The 20,614-nt window shown below is 39.2% G+C and overlaps 1 protein-coding gene and 1 long non-coding RNA gene across 2 annotated transcripts; both read left to right on the plus strand.

The window, feature by feature from the left end:
* Nucleotides 1-1,304: 1,304 nt before the first annotated feature.
* LOC137287140 (sialate O-acetylesterase-like) lies at nucleotides 1,305-8,205 on the plus strand. Its single transcript, XM_067819301.1, has 9 exons — nucleotides 1,305-1,386; nucleotides 2,245-2,582; nucleotides 3,290-3,428; nucleotides 4,818-5,001; nucleotides 5,624-5,733; nucleotides 6,115-6,254; nucleotides 6,399-6,553; nucleotides 7,421-7,622; nucleotides 7,862-8,205. The coding sequence occupies exons 1-9, from the start codon at nucleotides 1,320-1,322 to the stop codon at nucleotides 8,132-8,134; spliced, it is 1,608 nt and encodes a 535-aa protein (XP_067675402.1). The 5' UTR covers nucleotides 1,305-1,319; the 3' UTR covers nucleotides 8,135-8,205.
* Nucleotides 8,206-11,807: 3,602 nt separating this feature from the next.
* Nucleotides 11,808-16,384, plus strand: LOC137288136 (uncharacterized). The gene is made up of 3 exons (XR_010957059.1): nucleotides 11,808-11,927; nucleotides 12,867-12,932; nucleotides 15,515-16,384. It is a non-coding gene; the product is annotated as an uncharacterized lncRNA (long non-coding RNA).
* The last annotated feature ends 4,230 nt before the right edge of the window (nucleotides 16,385-20,614 follow it).

Genomic DNA, 20,614 nt, shown 5'->3' on the forward strand with positions numbered 1-20,614 from the left:
GACGGAGGACCTGTTGATGAAGCATGGTCGTCTCCAGACGCCCAGTCCATATGTGTCAGCAAAAATCAACTACCAAAGTGAGCATGAAAACATTTTGGCTTTGAGGTTTGTTATTTGGACCATGAGACGTATTTCAGTGATAACGCGACCAGAACAAATTATAATTTCCTTGCAAAATATTCACAGTAAATAGACAAGGAATTATATTAATATACTCACTACATTATTAAATAAGTAGAAGAATGAGTAGATGAGTGTTTAAACCCTTGCGTAGGTTTACAATATCTTTAAAATATCCTGACAACATTTGCACTGTTGTTTACCCCTTGTAACCCCTTGTCCAGTGAGACCTCTCTTACGACAACCATGGGCAACCCAACACAAGGTCTAACCTGGACCTTCACGGTTAGTTGCATTGCTGTGGGGACATGTTAACCTCTTGGTGAAATTATATCGTGTGTATTTAATCTTACCTCTGTGTTTCCAAGTACGAAGGGCTATCGCATGACCATATTTAAGATCAGACTCATTTTTATAAGTAGTTTTTTACACGAAAACAGTTCGCCTCAGATGTCATGTAGAAAACGAAGCATAACCTATTTCGGATAGACATCCATTGACTATCAGGCTCATTAATCTCAACTTCGGTACAATGTGTGAAACCCATGAATGGTTTCACTCAACACAGCGTATTCCCCTACGTCATTCACCTGAAACCTTTGTCCTCTCTACATCCGCTACTTTAAATAATTAATAGTGAACAAGGGAGTAAATACATTAAGTCACAATGTTACAGCCATATGGTGACTAGATCAAATTGTAGGTCCATTGTAATTGACAGTAAATATAATCTTGTCAACGATGGACAATGAAACAATTAGATGATCACGGATAGAAATTTAAAACTAGAAATTAAATCTATAACCAAAACAATTAATGCCACAAGTATGCCTCTATAAAACTGTAGACCAAAGATCCATCGTACAAGTTAAATAACTGAAATTGGTGAGGGATCCATGCACGTTTGAGTTTTACAAGTACATGGTGTAGAATCTACATAATCTGCAGTGTCATTTTTGTTGACGTTAGTATGAAACAAATTATTGAATTTGGACAGGACATGTACTAAGATGGGATGTTATCACGCCTTAGATCTTCCTTCTAACTACAGAAGGGAGACACGTGATATTCGTTCCCTGAGCATGGAATATTTATAATGCAAGGTCATTCCTTCTACTCAAGGCTAGTTAGAGTTTTACAGTGTGAAGCAACAGCTGAATGATAATACAATCAGTTATATCTTTAAGTACAGTTCGGTAATGGTGACGAAGTCAGACATGTTCAACTTACTGCCGGTGATTTTGATTTCCGTATTCAGTTTTGAAGGTTAGTTGTATTCACTAAGGAACATGTTTTGAGACGTCACTGAACCGTAAACATTCTGTTCCTTGTCAGTGATACTTTCAACATCATCTTTTACCTTTTAGAGACCTTGTTCTGGAATTTCACACAGCAGTAGATTACATTTTGCTTTCTTGTTTGTTCGCTGAAAGCCGCGTTGAGCAATATTTCAGACGTTTGGCGGTCTAAAAATAATCAAATCTGGACTAGAAAATCCGGCGATCAAAATCATAAGCATCGATCAATGGAATTGGGACAGAATGACATGCGTCAAGCGGGTGATCTAGTCTGACCGCCCGATCTCGTTAGTCATCTCAAGCATGCCGGGTTGTTGAAGATCAATTGTAACCTGGCTTTTCACCGGTTAGAGTACAAGGAGAGTAAATGTTTTCACTCGAAATGCCCGTGTTTGCAACTAGAAATTAAGAGTGTGAAGGTCTATCTTTTGTTTAACAGCTATTAATACGTATTTAATCTCTAAATCTGAATTTCGAAGCACTCCATATAAGCAAGCCATCACAAGATCAAAATTCCGGGTTTGAATCCACAAACTGTCGTCATAATGGTCCTTGATTTGCTTGCACCTTCCCATGTCCTATCTAACAGACAGGACCACTGTTTCACATTAAGCTTTAAAAATGTTCTTCATGAACTCACTCTCACCAAATATAATGAAATATCCATAACTTGAGCTTATACTTCATACTACTTGGAATAGATAATTGCAAACTTGCCTGTATCTCCTATCCTGTATATATGTAATATATGCGTATCTGTATATGTGATTCTGCTTTCGTTAGGTTTTTGATGTTTACTAAGTTTACTTTTCTATGTTCGTATTAGTGGCGGGCGCCTCCTCATTTAAATTCGCCAGTTCCTACGGTGACCACATGGTGCTCCAAAAATCTCCGTACAAGTCCACAATATGGGGGTTTGCGTCAACTGTAGGGGAGACTGTCATGGCTCACGTAACAGGAAGGGGGTCCGTGTCAACAGTCACAAAGCCAGGTAATGATCCCAGTGTTGTTGTCTGGATTGTCCAGCTTCCGCCGATGGACGCTGGTGGACCTTACACCATCACATTCACGTCAAGCGAAGGAAACCTAAGTCTGTCCGATGTCCTGTTTGGTGACGTGTGGGTATGTTCTGGCCAGAGCAACATGCAGTTCACAATGAATATGGTATGTTCTTTTCGTCTGTTCTCACTACTTCCGTGAAGGTTCTGGGTAGAAAAGGGCTTCAGTAATCCATACTTGCCATAAAAGGAGACTATGTTTCTCGTAGGGTGCGACTAACGGGATCGAGTGGTCAGGCTCGCTGACGTGGTTGACACATGTCATCGGTTCCCATTTGTGCAGATCGATGTTCATGCTGTTGATCATTAGATGGTCTGGTCCATACACGATTATTTACAGACCGCCGCCATATAGCTGGAATATTGCTGAGTGTGGCGTAAAACTAGACTCACTCACTCATTCATCTTCACAGCACTAACCTCCTCACCTATTCCCCACCAGCAACGGCAATGTGTCCATATCACAACTGATTTAAGGTGCTCACAGGAACACATGTAAAAATGCAAACTGGATGATTACCTAGACGAACAAAGAGCAATAGTTGGTTCGGTCAGATTAGCCAAATTGAAGGTTCAGCGGGGTAGCCTGTTTCCAAATACCTCTCGTTCCTCTCAGGTAATCATTTGGCGACTTTCCTTCTAGAAATGTTCGTCTCTTATATGCACATGAAACGTTGACAAGACTATGTCAGTAGTGAGAAAGTGCATCTTATTTTAGCAGACCTTCTCTGGAGCATTATCAATATTAAATTTTCATTAGTTTGTTTCAAAGAAGCTCCATTCCCTATGTAACTACCTGTGTTATACTTCCAGGGTTACAATTCAACAGCTGAGATCAACGATGCTGACAATTACCCAAACATTCGTTTGTTCACATCAATGCAAATAACGTCTATCAAACAGGAAACCGATTTCTTAGGACTGCAAGAAGGCTGGTCAGTCTCCTCGAAAGGTTGGTTGATCTTGAAAAGTATCCATTCGGAATAATTATTTTCAGGTCTGAACAAAAAACCCATGGCTAGTCATCTTTCAAAAGCAGAAATTTGATAACATTGCGAAATAGATTGAACATAAATAACAAGGGTGAAGGCAGTGAAAGTAGTGAAACTGTGGAAGAAGTCTTCACAAGTGACCTGTTACACCTGTATTTAATTTCATGTAAATGCGCTTGCTGTAACGCCAATCGATACGTTGTGGTGATTAGCAACAGGTCATAGAAAAGAAGTTTTATATGACCTTTACGCAACTTAAAGGTCCTTTCGTGTGTACACAGATAGAAGGTTTACTTCCTGTCTAGACAAACAGGAACAAACAGCCACTGAACCATCAGTTCTATGAACAACTTAATTTTTGTTGTCTATACTGACTCAAAAACATCTGTTTTGTTTCAAAATGCCATGAATAAACATGCCGTTCTCGTACTTACAATAATTGTCTCCGTGAATGTAAGTAGATCTGTTGCAGTGTGTTCATTCCATTGACTGTGTTTGGGTATGGTATCCAATTTTGATATCCATGACAAAGACGTCAACTCCAAATACGTTAACATCAGTCTGATCATTTTGCCAAGGTTATCATGACATCATCGAAGAAAAACGAATTCGTTGTTTGATCAAATTTCAAAGGTTTATGTACAAGTGACAAAAATTATGCCCATGAGAAACGTGCCACATGTTCACGTGCTCCTTTCTGTCAACCGATAACTTGTGTTTTTTTTTCTTGGAATTTTGACGAGTGTTATGTAGAGGAGGGATACGCTGACCTTTCTACGGACACATAGGACGTGGGGCAAGCCGGGAGTCGGTTAGAGTATGCAAATGAATTCCTGTTTCCAGACTTGCAACACCTCGAGGAGAATTCTGTCTTCCAAAATGGCGGAGCGATTACCGTTTGCTTTCTTGGCTCTAGTGAAGAACGTATGAAAAGATTATCTATGGAGAGTTGAGGAATTTCTGATTGTTGATGACAACATTGAACCCGTAGAAAAAACTGAGGGTGTTGCGATATAAACTGCCTTTACTAAGTCAAACAGTTCTTGATCAGCAGCCGAATTCAAAGCCGCCATTTTGATTTGAGAAAGAAGCGATCTCTTCCAATGAATGGTGTGATTGCAAGCGGTTGAAAGTTAGCTCTCCGATGTCAGGCGTGCGAGCGACTGCTTGTTTCGAACGCACACCAAGTCTCATCACTACACTGAAGTAATTTATTACCACGTGTTCGTAATATGTATGAATCGAATAAACGTGATTTTAATCTTTGGGAACTTGGAAAAGCACTTAATCTCAACGAAAAACACAAATCAAACAATGTACATCGAGATCATTACCAATTTCTATTTTAGAAACGGTAGGCGGGAACACGTGGCAGTATTTCTCGGCACTGTGTTTCATGTATGGAAAACGTCTTTACTCAACCCTGAAGTACCCCATTGGACTGGTGGCTACATCGTATGGGGGATCCCCTGTGGAAGCCTGGTCCTCCCCGGACGCCCTGGACACATGTATCAATAAAAGTGAGATACCCGCGTGAGTGTGAAACATATTTTGTAGAAAGATATGTTGATGAAAATCCATTCACTCCAAGTAGCCCTCACGTGTGAGGCTTACGCGTTAACCGAAAGATACAGAATAATTTGAAAATGATTATTTAATGTGACAAACGTCAGAAACTTGTTCAGTCGTAGTATCGGCATTACATACACATCTTACAATGTAATGAACTTACATTGGTAAACTTTTACCGTCGTTTACATTTCTAGAACAGAGAACAATGTACATTTCATGTGTAGCAAATATTGATGAGGCATATTATATAAATTTGTCAAAGCCATTAAAACCCATAAAGAAGTAGAATTTATGTTGTTACTGTACATTTAGACACAATATACAGAATGTAACACCTAACCATGTGTCTGCTTTTCGTGGGATATTTTCATTTTTTGTGATTTCTGTTTTAGTTAGTTGTTGTTGTTCTTCTTCTTATTATTATTATTTCTGTGAGACTATTTTTATATATCCTGCTAGTTGTCCTAACCATTTTCGTTCAAGTGATGCCTTGTCCTGAGGTGACATTAAATCTGGAGCAAATAATGTGTGCCTTGGTAAAGTGAACATATATATTGTCGGTGTTTTATGTCATGGTCCTCAGTCCCACATACAAGAATGGTGATGTCGATCCTGCAACGTATTCCAGTCTTTGGAATTCAATGGTCTATCCTCTCCTGAACATGACTATTTATGGCACTATCTGGTATCAAGGTGAGAATGTACAAAGCTTCAAAAAGGTTGCCCCGTTTCGACAATATGCAGCGGTATTTGTCTACACATGCCGAAAACCAAGGGACAGTCAAAGTATAAAATGTTATTTGGCACTAGTATTTGGTATTTCATACACACACACACACACACACACACACACACACACACACACACACACACACACACACATATATATATATATATATATATATATATATATATATATATATATATATATATATATATATATATATATATATATTTATATATATATATTGACTAGGTTCGACATTTGAATTGGTTGTAAATAACGTCATGATTGGTACTTGATATGCAATATCTCCATTTGGACCACCGTCATGTAGTTGAGGACTTCTACAGGTGAGACAAACAGCGACGCTCCACACGGATTAAACAGGTACAACTGCACATTCCCAGCAATGATAGACGACTGGAGGTTGAAGTTTGCAGAAGGGTCGGGTGGCCAAACGTCAAATATGTTCCCATTTGGATTCGTGCAGGTAAATACCCTGTGTATGCTGCACAGAAATGTGCACAACCCTGTTTCAAATAAATACCAAATTGCATAGCCATCGCTGTGTTTAACTGGATTTTCTACGTATTGAACTGACGTGACTCTTTGTCTGACATACTGTTTTCCTCAGCTAGCTCCATACAGGAAAGGAAAGGTTGCCTCTGATTGGAGCACTATGAGATGGCACCAGACGGCTGACTATGGTTATGCCCCAAACGAGAGGATGAAGAACACCTTTATGGCTGTTGCCATGGACCTGCCAGACTTCACATCACCAGTCGGAAAGTAAAGCATGGAAATCTAACAAAGTGGCAGACACCTAGGCTTCATCTATATTAGATGTTTGTTGTTTCGTGACACAGATGTCGAAAATTGATACTAAAAACCATTAAGATATTTACAAACAAGTAGCTTATCCTCCCTGAAACGAAACAGAGAATATACAATTAGCATAAGAAACAAAACGTGTTTTTGAAAAATATAATTATGATACATGGTATTATATAATACCGTGAATTTATCAATTCTTGTGGAACATAAAGAGATATCTTATGTACATGTAATAAGCACAATCGCCCTACTGCTCACACATTGTACGCCGTAAATTATGCATTAAAGAGCAGTGCAGCATATCACATGCTTTCATGTGTATGCATTGACGTAATGCAAGCGTTGTATTGTGAATAATGTATTTGTCTTCAGATTCAACTTAGATTTTAAAAAAGACACGCATTCATTCATTCACTCAGTTAGCATCACAAACAAAATGTATGTTTGTAAAAGTGAATGTGATATAATAATCTATATGTGATTAATAGGATCTAACATTAATATGATCTAATATCATCCTGACAAAACCTAAACAGCAGAAAACCCTTGACCAGAAAAAAATAACATTTTTCACCAACAGCTGTCATCATTATTCACCATTTGGTTGACACTCAACGGAACCTGTTTCGGGGGTTATTCTAAGCACTAGATTGTTTCATAACTTATATTTTCTGAGGGGGAAGTAGATGATGAATGCACAAATGTTCAGAGTTCAAAATTCGTTGACAAGTGTCCTTGTATCTGTATTTTATGGTTAAACATTGGAACGAACTTAACAAAGAAAATATCCAGTAAGATTACATTTGAAAGTGTCTACTTCAGCATCCACCCGAGAGACAAGGAAGATGTCGCAGAGAGATTGTACATCGAGGCCATGATCGTTGCCTATAACAGAACTGACATGCTCAACCAACGAGGACCTTTCCCGTTAGGGTTTACAGAAGTGGTCGATAAGAAAACTGTAACAATTTCATATGCTGATGCCAACGCCACCATTGAGATCAGGACAAACAACGGATTTGAGGTATGCCAATCCCGCCCTTTTAGAATAGAATTATACAAATGGATATAAATTACATAAATGGATGTACATTTGCGAACTCTACTCTGTTTAAAATTACCTACCAACCAACCTACCTACCGAGGTTAACATTTCAGGAATGCAATCAAACGAAAACTCTTGACAATAATCAGCATCCTCCCTTGCATCCATCAGTCCACCTATCCATTTTATGAAGTACATTCATAACGCCGTCTGAACAGGTGTGTTGTGTTCCAAGAAACGACATATCGGACACAAGGGACTTCTGCCCATTCTCATCACCGTCTGACCGATGGAAGGATGCTCCAATCACAGCTTCAGTCTCAACGTCTGTGACAATCGACTACCACAATGCTTGCTCCTCAAGCAACCCCTACCTTGGTGGTATTCGTTATGAGTGGCTGGAATCCCCCTGTGATATGAAGAAGTGTGCTGTGTACAACCAACTGAGCGGAAGTCCTGCTCCACCATTCATACACTTTGTCACTCTGTAGATCCCGCGTCTGTGAGAATATGCTGTTATCATCGCAGTAAAATCTAAAGTATAATAAAGCAATGAGAAATATGTTTATGTTTGTTCCAATCAAATGACACAAGAGCAAATCGGATTATCTGGACTGACGTTTTGAAGTCGTATATTGGAATGGCGACAGTAATGCAAACATGAAGTTCAGTGTAATTGGATTCAAATAATCAACGGTTACAGTATGTTCTGGATTTGGGGAGTAGGAATAAAACACTGAGTAGCCCTACAAGAACATTCTAACGTTGCAAAGCCAGTCATGAGTATGCATCAACCTCGGTTCTGTAACCCAGTAACCCAGTAATTACAGCCCAGTAGGTTACTGATACTCTCAGTAGTCCTCCATGTCGAACTTACATGTATCATCCCTCATTCAGCGATATGATCCGAACTAACTTTCACCTATAACTAAGAAACATCGATACAAAAGCCCAGACACTTTGTACATGGAACTACATTCTCGTGTATCGTGTAATATTGACTTATATTCTTTGTGAGTCATATTAACCCGTAATGTTATTGAAGCACGAATTCTGATTAATGATTTGATGAGTCATCACAAATGGTGACTTCCTAACTGTGATATTGTCAATCTGTACATTGATGATGTTTATGTTAAACAGTATTCACATACTTCATATACGACTGTGGATGGAGATTTGAGAAAATTATTTTAAGGGAATGGTTATGTACCTAAAATACTGGAAATCAAATAAATACCTTTCAGTGAAATGTCAGCGGAATAACTGATACCTGGATCATAGAAAAATATATGTAAATGCCAATTAGAAACAGTAGAATGGGAAATAGTAACGCAAATATTTGAAGTGTCTAACATTCAACAGCAAAGAAATGTTATGTCAAAGAAAATAACAGTTACTACATTTTCCATGTATTTGACAATAAGCCGTGTGGTTGGATGTGGAACGTGACAAGTTCAGTGCGTCCTTTTGGTTAAATCAGAGGCTTTCTCTTTACCGTAATATGTCCGCTACTGAATGCAGGTCATGCCATTAAAGTGCATTTTGCATGCCTGCATGCCTGCAGAGTACTAAGCGTTTTGAATCTTGTCACTGTCAAACAAGCATACGTTAACATCACCACATTCATTAAGTATATGAGGGAAGTGGAATAATGACATGGTCATCCCAAATCTAAGAAGGTCAGTTACTGCTATTTCAAAAAGAGTTTCAGTCCTAACAAGAGTCAGCAGCCTAACCCGCTCAGCCACCGCGACTTACACAAAAATGGAAGTCGGGTAACTGGTAGTCTTGACTGCGTACTTTGTGTATCCCTGTAATAAGTGTAAATTGTCACGTCTCCCACGGCCGACAGCTGTGATCACACAGTGCCATTTAGAAAGTGGTCAAATGTAACATATGTCATATTTGAGAATGTTAGGTGCCTGACTCTGAGGGTGCGGGCTCGAATCCCATATGGGACACTACGAAAAAGTATTATAATTTGTACTTTACTAAGAAAGAAATATGACATATGTTACGCAGCTGTTGCATCCTGTGAGATAGATATTTGCTCATGAACCATGTGCAAACGTGGTTTTTCACCTCTGCCATCCCAGAGACTGTGAGGAGTCTAGCAATGTTTAGCCTAACAACGTTGATTATTATTTCCCTTGTCATATATCATGTTGCATGATACATTCTGAGAAGTTTCATTATCACCCCATATATTATTCATTTCATTACATTTTGCAGAACATTGTAGTCAATATCTATTTGTTTATGAAACAACGATACTGAAACCAGTAAATGTACGCTATGTCAGTTTGACTTTACCTCCGTGTCATAAATAACCAAAAGTATTATGCATATATTATGACGACATTGTAGTCATGGCAGCTGTACAAATGAGTTTTAAATGTACATGTAATTAAACTGCTGAATAATGCAATTTTGCATTTCATTTTGAATCGGGAACTACAACTGCAGCTGGAGCTTTCAAATTCGCAAGTTCCTTCGGTGACCATAAGGTCCTGCAACAAGTACCCAGAAGGCTTAATATTCCAGCAATATCACGACGGGGGACACCATAAATGGGATTCACACAATGTACCCATATGAGGAATCGAACCTGGGTCTTCTGTGTGACGAGCGAACGCGAACATTGCTAAAAGTGACGTAAAACTACACTCATGCCACTACTTTTTAAGGCTTAATGGTTGACACTGATCTATAACTCGGCTTGCTTGTGGTAGGATTATTGACATACACGTTTCTGCACGTGTCCTTGTCATCTTAATATGACTGATGCCCCCCTTTTTTATTAATATCAACAATTATTCCTCTGGCTAAGGATAATTTTACGAACAGCGGAGGTCAGTAGAACCAATTCATTTCTGTTTGTAAGAAGTCTATCAAGTTCTTACAAAAGTGATTAAGTTCATCACATCGGCAAATAGGCAACATTTCTTTCATATAGTGACGAGAACAATGTATACATTAAAATATATTAACAACATATACACTGTCAATGCACAGTACACAGTACAAACTACACAGATTCACTAATCTAATTAGTTATCAGACATATTGTCAGAAAAAGAATATACGCTGAAGAAAACAACAGTCACACAATAAAAAGGGGCTGTAGATCACCAGCAGGCCGAAGTCTGATCACCATACTTGGGACCATGGGGACTTACAGTATCTTTGCTATTTGCATAGAATTACACCACCCCTTCAGTCGTTACCGATTGTAAAACGGTTTAGCCAAATATTAAAGAAACACATCCTCTACGAATAAAACAAGCACTTCCTTGAAAACCTTTGACTGAAATCGGACTTACATGAATCGGTCTGAGACATGAACAGGTTTCCATTGCTGAACCGTATCTAAATATGCCCACCTGTCAGCGAAGGAGTACACTGTGTAGGTAACTCTAAATGAACGCAGAATAGCTTATATGGGATTGTGCTTCGTTTTGTCGTTGAAACATTTTCTTTACGTTTTTAGGCACCAGGAGAAACATACATTCAAGTACAATTAATCAGATTAAATATAATTTGAAAGACCTGTCATTGCATACCTTTTACCAAGACATATTTTTGTGTTCTTTTAACAACCCCGAGTACGATGATGATCAACAAAATTTGTATTAAAAACGTTTACCCAACACGGCCGAGCCCAATGTATACGATACTGAGTGAGCATTTAAAAAAAACTATTTTCAGTGCCTTTGGTCCATTTTCAAAACTCCTCCAGCACTGGATATAGCAACTGTTCGGAGAGCTCCTCAAGTGGTTTGTTTATAGAAGGATTTACAGGATTATGGGATGCAGGTTTGTTTGCTGTTAATGGTTTGGATGTTGTTGATTGATTCTTGTTTAACGACATATTCACTCTCATCGTATACTTTGAAAACAGGTTGTTTGGTACTGTAATATACCAAGAAAATGTAAACACTGATGTCGACACTGTTGTCACCATGATCTTTGTCTTCATCATCATAACCAGCAGCAGCAGCAGAAACAACGTCATTATCTGCAGCACGGACTATCCGATGTAGGACATGACGCATCAAGGTTTAGAACAACTAACACATTCTGTTGCTATTGATACTGAAGTTGACTTGATTCGCCACGCCCCCACACATGTGGATACTATCAGTCATGACTGTTGCCACCATTGCACAACCAACGGTTGTCTGTACGACATGTGACTAGACAGAGGCGTGTGACAGAATACATACAGCGTCAGCCTAAACAGCCGTACAACAGTACAAAGGGTACACATTGGGATGATGGGTAAGAAGGTTTCCTCGTAGAATTTGTTTGGGATCACAGATTGAATACAATACGCGATATGCTTTGATGGCCCTGTCAAATGTACTTCAACCTGTGGCACAATAAGTAGCACTTCTATTCATATTTGGGGATTTATATCGGTGTTTCCTACTATTTGTCGGTTCTATGTCGGATTTATTTGGGAGTCTGAGGGAGAGAGTTGGGATTTTAGCAGTATTCCAGCTCTTTAGCGACGGTTTGTAGTAATCGAGTCTGGACAAGATAATCCAGTGATCAACAGCATGAGCATCGATCTACGTGGGGTACGATATGTGTCAACCAATTCAGAGAGCCTGACCACCTGATCCAGATAGTCATCTCCTGGACAAACATGGGTTATTGAAGATGAATTCTTGGGCGGATTTTCATGGTTCTACACTCGCAGGAGATTATGAGTGCGGAAATGAAGTGTTATGTACCGCTTACCAGCTATAGAGGAAGTTGATAATCATTCTCTGCATACACATCCATTACACTGCTACTCTGACATTTAAACAGATGCGCTATTACTTGAACTCGGTGTCAGTGATATGAAATGGCTTGTACAGTAAACAGACCTTTGATTCGTTTAAGGTCAAAAAGAATGCTTATGTTTAACAGTCCATCAACGTTACTGTTGGTTTAGCGAACCAGATTTTCAACATGTAGGTAGGGTTTAAAAATCATAAGAAGATCAAACATCCAGCTTTATGGTTTTGTCCGTGATATTTCAACCCTGAAAACATTTTCTGATCAGTCTCGGCTTGTCTGCATCCGTCAACAGCACATTATGCAATACAGTATTTTTTGTGTTTTCAAAACTTCCAGTTTCAGCTACTCTTGCACACAGTGTATTGTGTTTAATATCCAAGCGACATATGTGACGCGTACGACGTCAATGGCTGTGCCGTTCCATTCCAGCTACCGTTCTTCTTGAGGAGAAGATTTACACCAGCTTGCAATCGTCATGACGTATGCTACCGATGCGTAAGTTAACCATTTGCAATTCCTACTGTCGTTCAAATTAAGCAATATCGATTACCTAACAAGTTCGTAGGTTTCAGTAATCCAAATACAAAATAATAAACACGGGGACACAGGCGGCCCACTCGCTATTACCCCGAATCTCACTCGTAATTGTTTGAGTGAGTGAGTGAGTTTAGTTTTACAGCGCACTCAGCAATATACCCGCTATATTATGGCGGTCTGTAAATAATCAAGTCTGGACCAGACAATCCACTGATCAACAACAAAAGCATCAATCTGCGCAATTGGGAACCGATGACATGTGTCAACCAAGTCAGCGAGCCTGACCACCCGATCCCGTTAGTTGCCCTTACGACAAGCATAGTCGTATGAGTCAGCATGAGTTGCTGAAGGCCTATTCTACCCCGGGACCTTCACGTGTCCGTTATGGTTGGAGCGTTCTATAGGACGTACGAATGGACTAAACCGATCAACACGTCTGTTTGACTTGATTAATTGCTTGCTTGACGTCAGTATGTTGATTTGGTTTGGGTATTTTATCTACTACCCGTTAAAAGTCAGACTTACTAAAACCACACACTATATGTAATCATGTTATTTTTGGAATTGTGCTGTCTTCGTAAAGTACAAATTCTAGTACTTTTTTGAGTTGAGTTTCATCAGGGATTCAACCCACACCCTCATCGCCAGCACACAAAGTCAGCAGTCTAACCTGCTCAGCCACAGTGACTTACACAAAAAAGTCGGATAGCTGGTAGTCCAGAATACGTGCTTTGTGTACCCTACTGATAGGTGTTCATTGACACGACTCCCACGACCGAAAGCTCACTATATGTTATGTACATGTCTATGGTTACACTGGAGATAAAATAGCAACATGAAGTTAGAAACGGATTCGGAATTGGGGATTCGAATCCCGAATCTGAATATTTATTTTTTTTCAAATTGGGGAATCGAATCCCAAATCCCGAATCCCGAAACCCGAAACCCTAATCCCGAATCCGTTTCTAACTTCAAGTTGCTAGATAACATTCTTCTCTAACATGTGGGAAACAACTGCAAACGTGATGATGAATTGCAAATATCTTGCACGAGAAGAACCGCGTTTTGGTGTAACGTTTTGTGAAGAATTCGCCAATTCTCACTACCTTTCATGACAGTGACACCAATCTCTTCAGCCTAAAGAATGTGGACAGTATGAACAGGGACAGTAATGTACGTAGCGACGTGAGCAGGCAATGAGCCTGGATATGAGCTCTATATGATCTGACTTTTACTATCACTATATCTGACCCCGATTTCTCGAAACAAACTTAAGTCTGATTTTTGACTTAAGTCTGAGATTTTACTCAAATTTGAGAAAACGCATATCTCAGAATGAACTGAAATCGGCACAAAACTCAAACTATAGGAAACAATTTGAGTTCCGTGAACAAATTACTTAATTTGTTCGGGTTTTACATCTCAAAAACGCAGTTGAGTTAAACATTCAGCAGTTTCAAATTGTGAGATTTTGAGTTTGAGATTTGACTAAAAAAAGTTTGTTTCGAGAAATCGGATCCCGGTAGGATGTTCGATAGTAATCCGACTTCTACCTTTCTGTCACTTTGTAATAAGCCAATATGGAATTCACAGTCCATCGCGAGTAATGAACCCAATGCCAAAAATGCTTATCTCTGTGGAATAGGCCCCTTGACAGCCTGAAAGACGTATCCAGACCAATGCCTTGTTATTGATGAAATCTGTGAAATCTTTTTCATTGATGGAGTGATGGTTTTAATTTTAAGGTATTCGCATCATTTAGCAAACTGGTAAATCTGAAAAAGTCTTTATGTGATTTCAGTATTTATTTCCTCAAGGAAATGGGACTGTATAATATACTCATGGAAACATATGAAAGTGTAAGTGTTCATGTATTCCCATATACATACCTCGTGAAGAAACCTGGAAAAGAATAAAGGAACACTTATATTTTCATGCGTTTCCTTATTCCTTTCCATGAGAAAAGATGCAAATATACATGTGTATAATTAATTGCATGTTCTTAACTTTGGTGTGATGGTTTTATCAACGGCTACAGCTGAAAACACTCTCCAGAACGTTGTTCTGTTTAAACACTGTCCACGTGTTATTCTTGAATTCCCATCATTATCACTACTGTTAAGATTAGGTACTGTTTTAAGCCAGGAACACAGTATTTCTGGTAACATGGGTAATGCAGTCTGCAGTGTTTGGGGTTTTCTTGATGGATTCGACTTGGTTGCGCTGTTCGTAGGTGCATGACAACGCCAACCTACCTGTGCTTTGGTTACCCGAACCCTCTTTTCAGTCTGCGAAATGATAATGATAATAATCAGTGTAAAGTGGAATCTGACAAATCCGGACTCTGTGTAATCCACTTTTCTGTATAATCCGGACTACTCTGAGTTCCGATTGTTCTCAGTTATCATTAAAACGTGCCTTATAATCCGGACTCTCTCAATTACGGATTGCGTACTAAACTAAACCTAAAACAGACCCGACAATCAACTTGTCAGGACAATGCTTTGTAATCCGGTTGTGTTTGTGTTTCATTGTTTCAGGGTTATATAAGTGAGATAACCAGAAACAGATGCGACTAAGTCTTTCATGGACAGATACTGGATGCTTGCAGTGGGATGAACCAGACATGGATACATATGTGCACAGATCACTCTGACACATATTATGAAGTTGTGAAAGAGATTGGTTCAAGCTATTATTTTGTACCATCTAAGTCCTACTGCCTACAAGTATTGATTCCGACGTGTCTGCCTAAAACAAGTCTTGACTCGCTACCACACTATACAGTGGAAGCTATCAAAACCGTCATCTGTCCAATCCGGCAAGATGTCAACACCAGCATAAAATCTCAGTCCCGTCTGTGGCTTGAGCATTTATCATCAGCTCAACAATCCGGCACGTTGTCTAAACTGCAGATTTCTTCAGTCGGTTCGTTGTCTAAACTGGACTATTTCGTCAGTCCCGATGAGTGCCGGTTTAGACAGCTTCCACTGTATTCGTTTGATTTTGTATCACATCATGCATGTTCAAGTTAATGGCTTTTTTCGCACAAAACATGTCTACTCCAGGCAAATGATTAGTGTATGAATGATTGGGTGAGGATGGTTTTACGCCGCTTTTAGCACTATCCTAGCAGTGAGACACCAGAAATGAGCTTCTCACATTGTACCATGTCGGGAATCGAACCCAGGTCTTCGGCGTGGCGAGCAAACGCTTTGATCACTAGGCACCACAAATAACCAAAACTGAAACATGGAGAATATGTAAAAGCTGCATAGTGATTACGTACTGTGACAGTACATTGGGTTGCCAATAAGTGATTTCTTGTTTCAATGTTTTGAATCGCTTGATAATGGTGTTATTGCCTACACCAAAACGTCGCACCCATTGCAATAAAGATGTTGACTATCCATAGAACTTGGTTTTCCTTAATCTAAAATGGCCCTGAAAGAAAATATGTACATGCACATAAGTACAGAAAAGATGCGTCACTTGCCGATATGCAACTTTTGTTTACATGGTCTTCCAGATCGATATGATTATCATAAGTTTATTGACAGCCATATTTCTGGCTCTAGATCGATAGACAGCGCATTTCTAAACATGTTCAGGTGACGTTTGATTGATGCTCCTTGCGTATCAAATTAAAATACCGATAGATGATATCGGAAGGAATACGACAGTAGCACTTATCGGCAAGAACTGGACCATAGATAATTAATCGAATCCTTCGCTAATTCACATATTGAAAAGCAGTTCACACCAGGATGTACCATAAAACACATTGCCTGTAGCAAATTGGCGTCGCCTGCCTAGTTTCCTTTTGTGGTGGTCCGATTATTGACTGGTCAACAGGTGAGAGTTAGAATGAGAGTTGTTTTTGCGCCGCTTTCAACAATGTTCCAGAAATATCACCTCTGCAGACACCGGAAATTTGCTTCACACAACATGTGGGGAATCGAACCCGTCTAGCAAACGAACGCTTTAACCATTAGGCTATTCACCCATCTACAGGTGAAGGAAGAGTGGTTGGATAATGGGTTTGTTCCTGTAATTATAATAGTAATATTTTTATAACCTTGGGCCAAGATGTATGGAACAAGTTCACGTGTTTCAACCTGTAAAACCCAGGATAGACCACGACAATCAGTAAAGCCTGATTAAGTAAATTGCTCTTGATACAGAGTGAGTGGTATTTAGAATTTTGGATGTACCATTTGTATAACTGTAAATCGCCCGGTAGGGTATTAGACGGAGCGTCAGCCCGGAAAGCTGGTTGGTTTGTTGCTTAAGGCCACACTCAGCAATATTCCATCTCAGATATTGCGGCAGTCTGTGAATAATCCAGTCTGGACTATACACTCCACTGATCAACAGCATGAGCATTCATCTACGCAATTGGGATACGATAACATGTGCCTTTGTTCGAGTCCGGATACGTTGTATAAAGTCTAATAGTATTCATATTGAAACACTCAACGTTAGTTGGTCTGAGATTGGTTCGCTGTTTAAAAGTGCGTTCAGCAATATTCCAGCAATATGGCAGCGGTCTCTAAAGGAATCGAGTCTGGACCAGACAGTCCAGTGATCAACAACATGAGCATTGATCTAGCATGTGTAAACCAAATCAGCGAGCCCGACAACTGATCCTGTTGGTCGCTGCAGACCATTTCTAATCTTCGCGGATATATCCGCACGGAAGGAGGAAAGTCGGCGGTTTTGTTAAGTGAAGGGAACAGTTTGCAAGAAAAGGGGAGTCCAACTATTAAACTGTTACAAGCCAGGATGCTGTCAGTATTGTACACCCAAACTTCTAAAATGCCACTAATGCAAGTCAGTGTGCTGTTGGTATAACATAGGTCACAGATTAACTGGCTGCTTGGTTGTAACTTTGACTCAATATTTTACAAACGCACGTTACTTGATCATTGCTAATATGAAGTCTTTGTGGACACGGACACATAGGGAAATCAGTTAGGATGATAACATTGTCCAAATACATCACCCAATTTGATGAAGAGGTTACTTTGTTCAGTTGTGGGACAACACAGATTAACAATTTTTACAGCCAACTGCACAATCAGAAATTACCTTGTTTGAAGCTTGCAGCTGCACAATTACAAAAAGCCACTTTTGGCAGTCAACTACACAATTAACAAAGCCAGTTATTACAATGGTTTACAACCAACTAACCAGTTAGAAAATTCAGCTGGACAGTTGTTTGCAATTACTGTACAGTTCGGAAATGCCCTCATTATAAGTGTTTGCAGTCAACTGCTCAATTTCGAATGTTATTCGTACAATTCCGGGTATTTATAAGTAAATGTTGAGTCGGTAGTGACATACTACATACCGCAAGACTTTCTTACTATTCGGATATTATGCAAATTGTATTCAGGTATCTGTATTATTCACGGTGCAAATATGAAAAAAACCGGTTCTGTTAGCAGCAACAGAAACACATGGCACATCTACATCTACAACTACACGCCTTAAGTTGTTTCGAGTATTGACCCTAGCTGGATTCACCATGCATGTGCACATATGCATCCTAACATTGACATTTACACGTTTTTAAGAACCCGATTATCTCTCAGGGATGAAGAAAGGTGTCTGACAAGGAAAGGAATAAATACAGCGCATTAGGGATAATCACAATCAGATAGGATGAGGGGTAAGAACGGTTTCATATTTCATCATTGCTCATTATTTGTTTCGTATCCTTTTGCAATCTCCGAAATTTCTATGTCTACTGTCAAATGTACCTTGGCGTGTAAAAACCATACTCACTCATTATGAGAGCACATGCATTGATTTACTGTAAGAAATAGAAATTCTTTTGTGGACAGCCTACAAATTTTCTTTCTAGCTGGACAATGTCCGTTGTTGGTCCAGTGCACAAAATGGTGATAGAAATAAGCAACATGAAGTTCGAAACGGATTCGGGGTTCGGGATTCGGGATTTGTCAACGCATTGGCGGTATCGGGTTATATAAATAATAACTTCGTGTTAACGGCATATAGCAACGTTTCTGTGTAGGTTCTTACACCATGTTCAAGCTAACAGTGACAACAACCAAGTGATAAGAATTATTGAATCCTGTGACAAACATCATGTACTTGAATAACAAGGAGTAGATAATTGGATCAGGCCAGGTGGGAACTAAAACCAACAAACAGCGCAGCCATGATGCAATTAATCAGGAGGCATTAAGTACTAAAAACAGTAGTAAGCGAACGGGTGCTGATTGATAAAGTCTGCCTCATCTGACCTCTTTGCCTAGAAGTACGCCTGAAACATAGTGTATGGAATACGTCTAACACAGAACTGAACCAAAACATCTAATGGCATAATGATATGAATTGTTCAAATTCAACATACCGGTCTTGGGGATATTAACATCATCATCATCCTTTTTATTACCTGAAGTTTACAAATACATGCAAAACATCATGAGGATACTTTACACCCACAGAAGTGTACATACTGTCTGTTTTCAGTTTCCTGCTGATGAATCAGATATTCGTATTCTGATGCAAAAATACCCCAAGCCCAACAATTCAGATAATACATTCATGTGTCATAAATTATCTGATACAAGTGAAAGGACGGTCTAATGCACACCCTTCCAAATATTTAGCCTTTCAAATGTATTTACACAGAATGGTAATTGTCTAGATAGTTTGTGACTATGATTGTACTATCAACAACAGATCATCTAAAGAAAGTCCATAATAAGGTATCCAAATTTTAAAGTTAATCTGTAATTTTATTCAGTTAAGATAATTCTGGTAGTGAAATAAACAATATCTGCCAGAAATTTCTGCAGGAAAAACATTTCTGCCAGAAATTTCTGCAGAAAACAAATTCGCCAGAAATTTCTGCAGAAAACAATTCTGCCAGAAATTTCTGCAGAAATGCATTTTCAGAGTCAATTTGTGAGCTTATTAACACGTGAACATACTGGCACATGAACTTTTCGTGTTCATCTCCTCGAGATCCTTCCAATGATGTAAACTATGTCTTTGTAGCTTGCTCCCTTCTGTGTGTCAAGTTAGGACTCGCCGGCCATTCCTATGTTGTCCCGCCCGGCCTTGCTACCATATAGGGGTGAGCATCGCATGTAGTGGAAACTGTGACAGGATCGGTGACAACGACAACAAGACACGGAGATAACGGGTCAGTTCTGCCCAGTTACCATGTGTCGGGATATATGTTCCCCCGGTGATATGAAGGTTGTCCTGTGTACACATACACGTGCACATTGTCACTTTGTAGATGGAACTAGGATCTCACTCGTATTGATGTGTTATGTGAATATGTCATTTAAAGATGTTTATAAATATGACTATTTCATCGCGCTGTTTTAGAGTGTGGACACATTTAATGTGTTTTTCACCGTTTAGACAACAAACTGAGCAGAAGTCCTGCTCCACCACTTATACACTTTCCCTCTGTGGATCCTTTATGAAAGCATTCTCATAATACTTAATATTAACCAAAAACTAAAGCATGAATTCTGATCTATTTTTATATGTGTCATCAAAAATAGATGGTTTGTAAATGTAATCTTTGGGCGGCTTTGTATCAAAGCCATTATAATGGAATCACGATGAACCGATAACTCTGGAAATTCAAA

Source organism: Haliotis asinina, chromosome 6, assembly GCF_037392515.1.
Source record: "Haliotis asinina isolate JCU_RB_2024 chromosome 6, JCU_Hal_asi_v2, whole genome shotgun sequence".
Lineage (NCBI taxonomy): Eukaryota > Metazoa > Mollusca > Gastropoda > Lepetellida > Haliotidae > Haliotis > Haliotis asinina.

Excerpts from the sequence above, each read along its gene's own strand:
- LOC137287140 (XM_067819301.1), top strand. The coding sequence starts at position 1,320 with ATGGTGACGAAGTCAGACATGTTCAACTTACTGCCGGTGATTTTGATT. Across the intron at positions 2,583-3,289 it reads TGCAGTTCACAATGAATATG|GGTTACAATTCAACAGCTGA; the intron begins GTATGTTCTTTT and ends TTATACTTCCAG. Across the intron at positions 5,734-6,114 it reads TGGCACTATCTGGTATCAAG|GTGAGACAAACAGCGACGCT; the intron begins GTGAGAATGTAC and ends GGACTTCTACAG.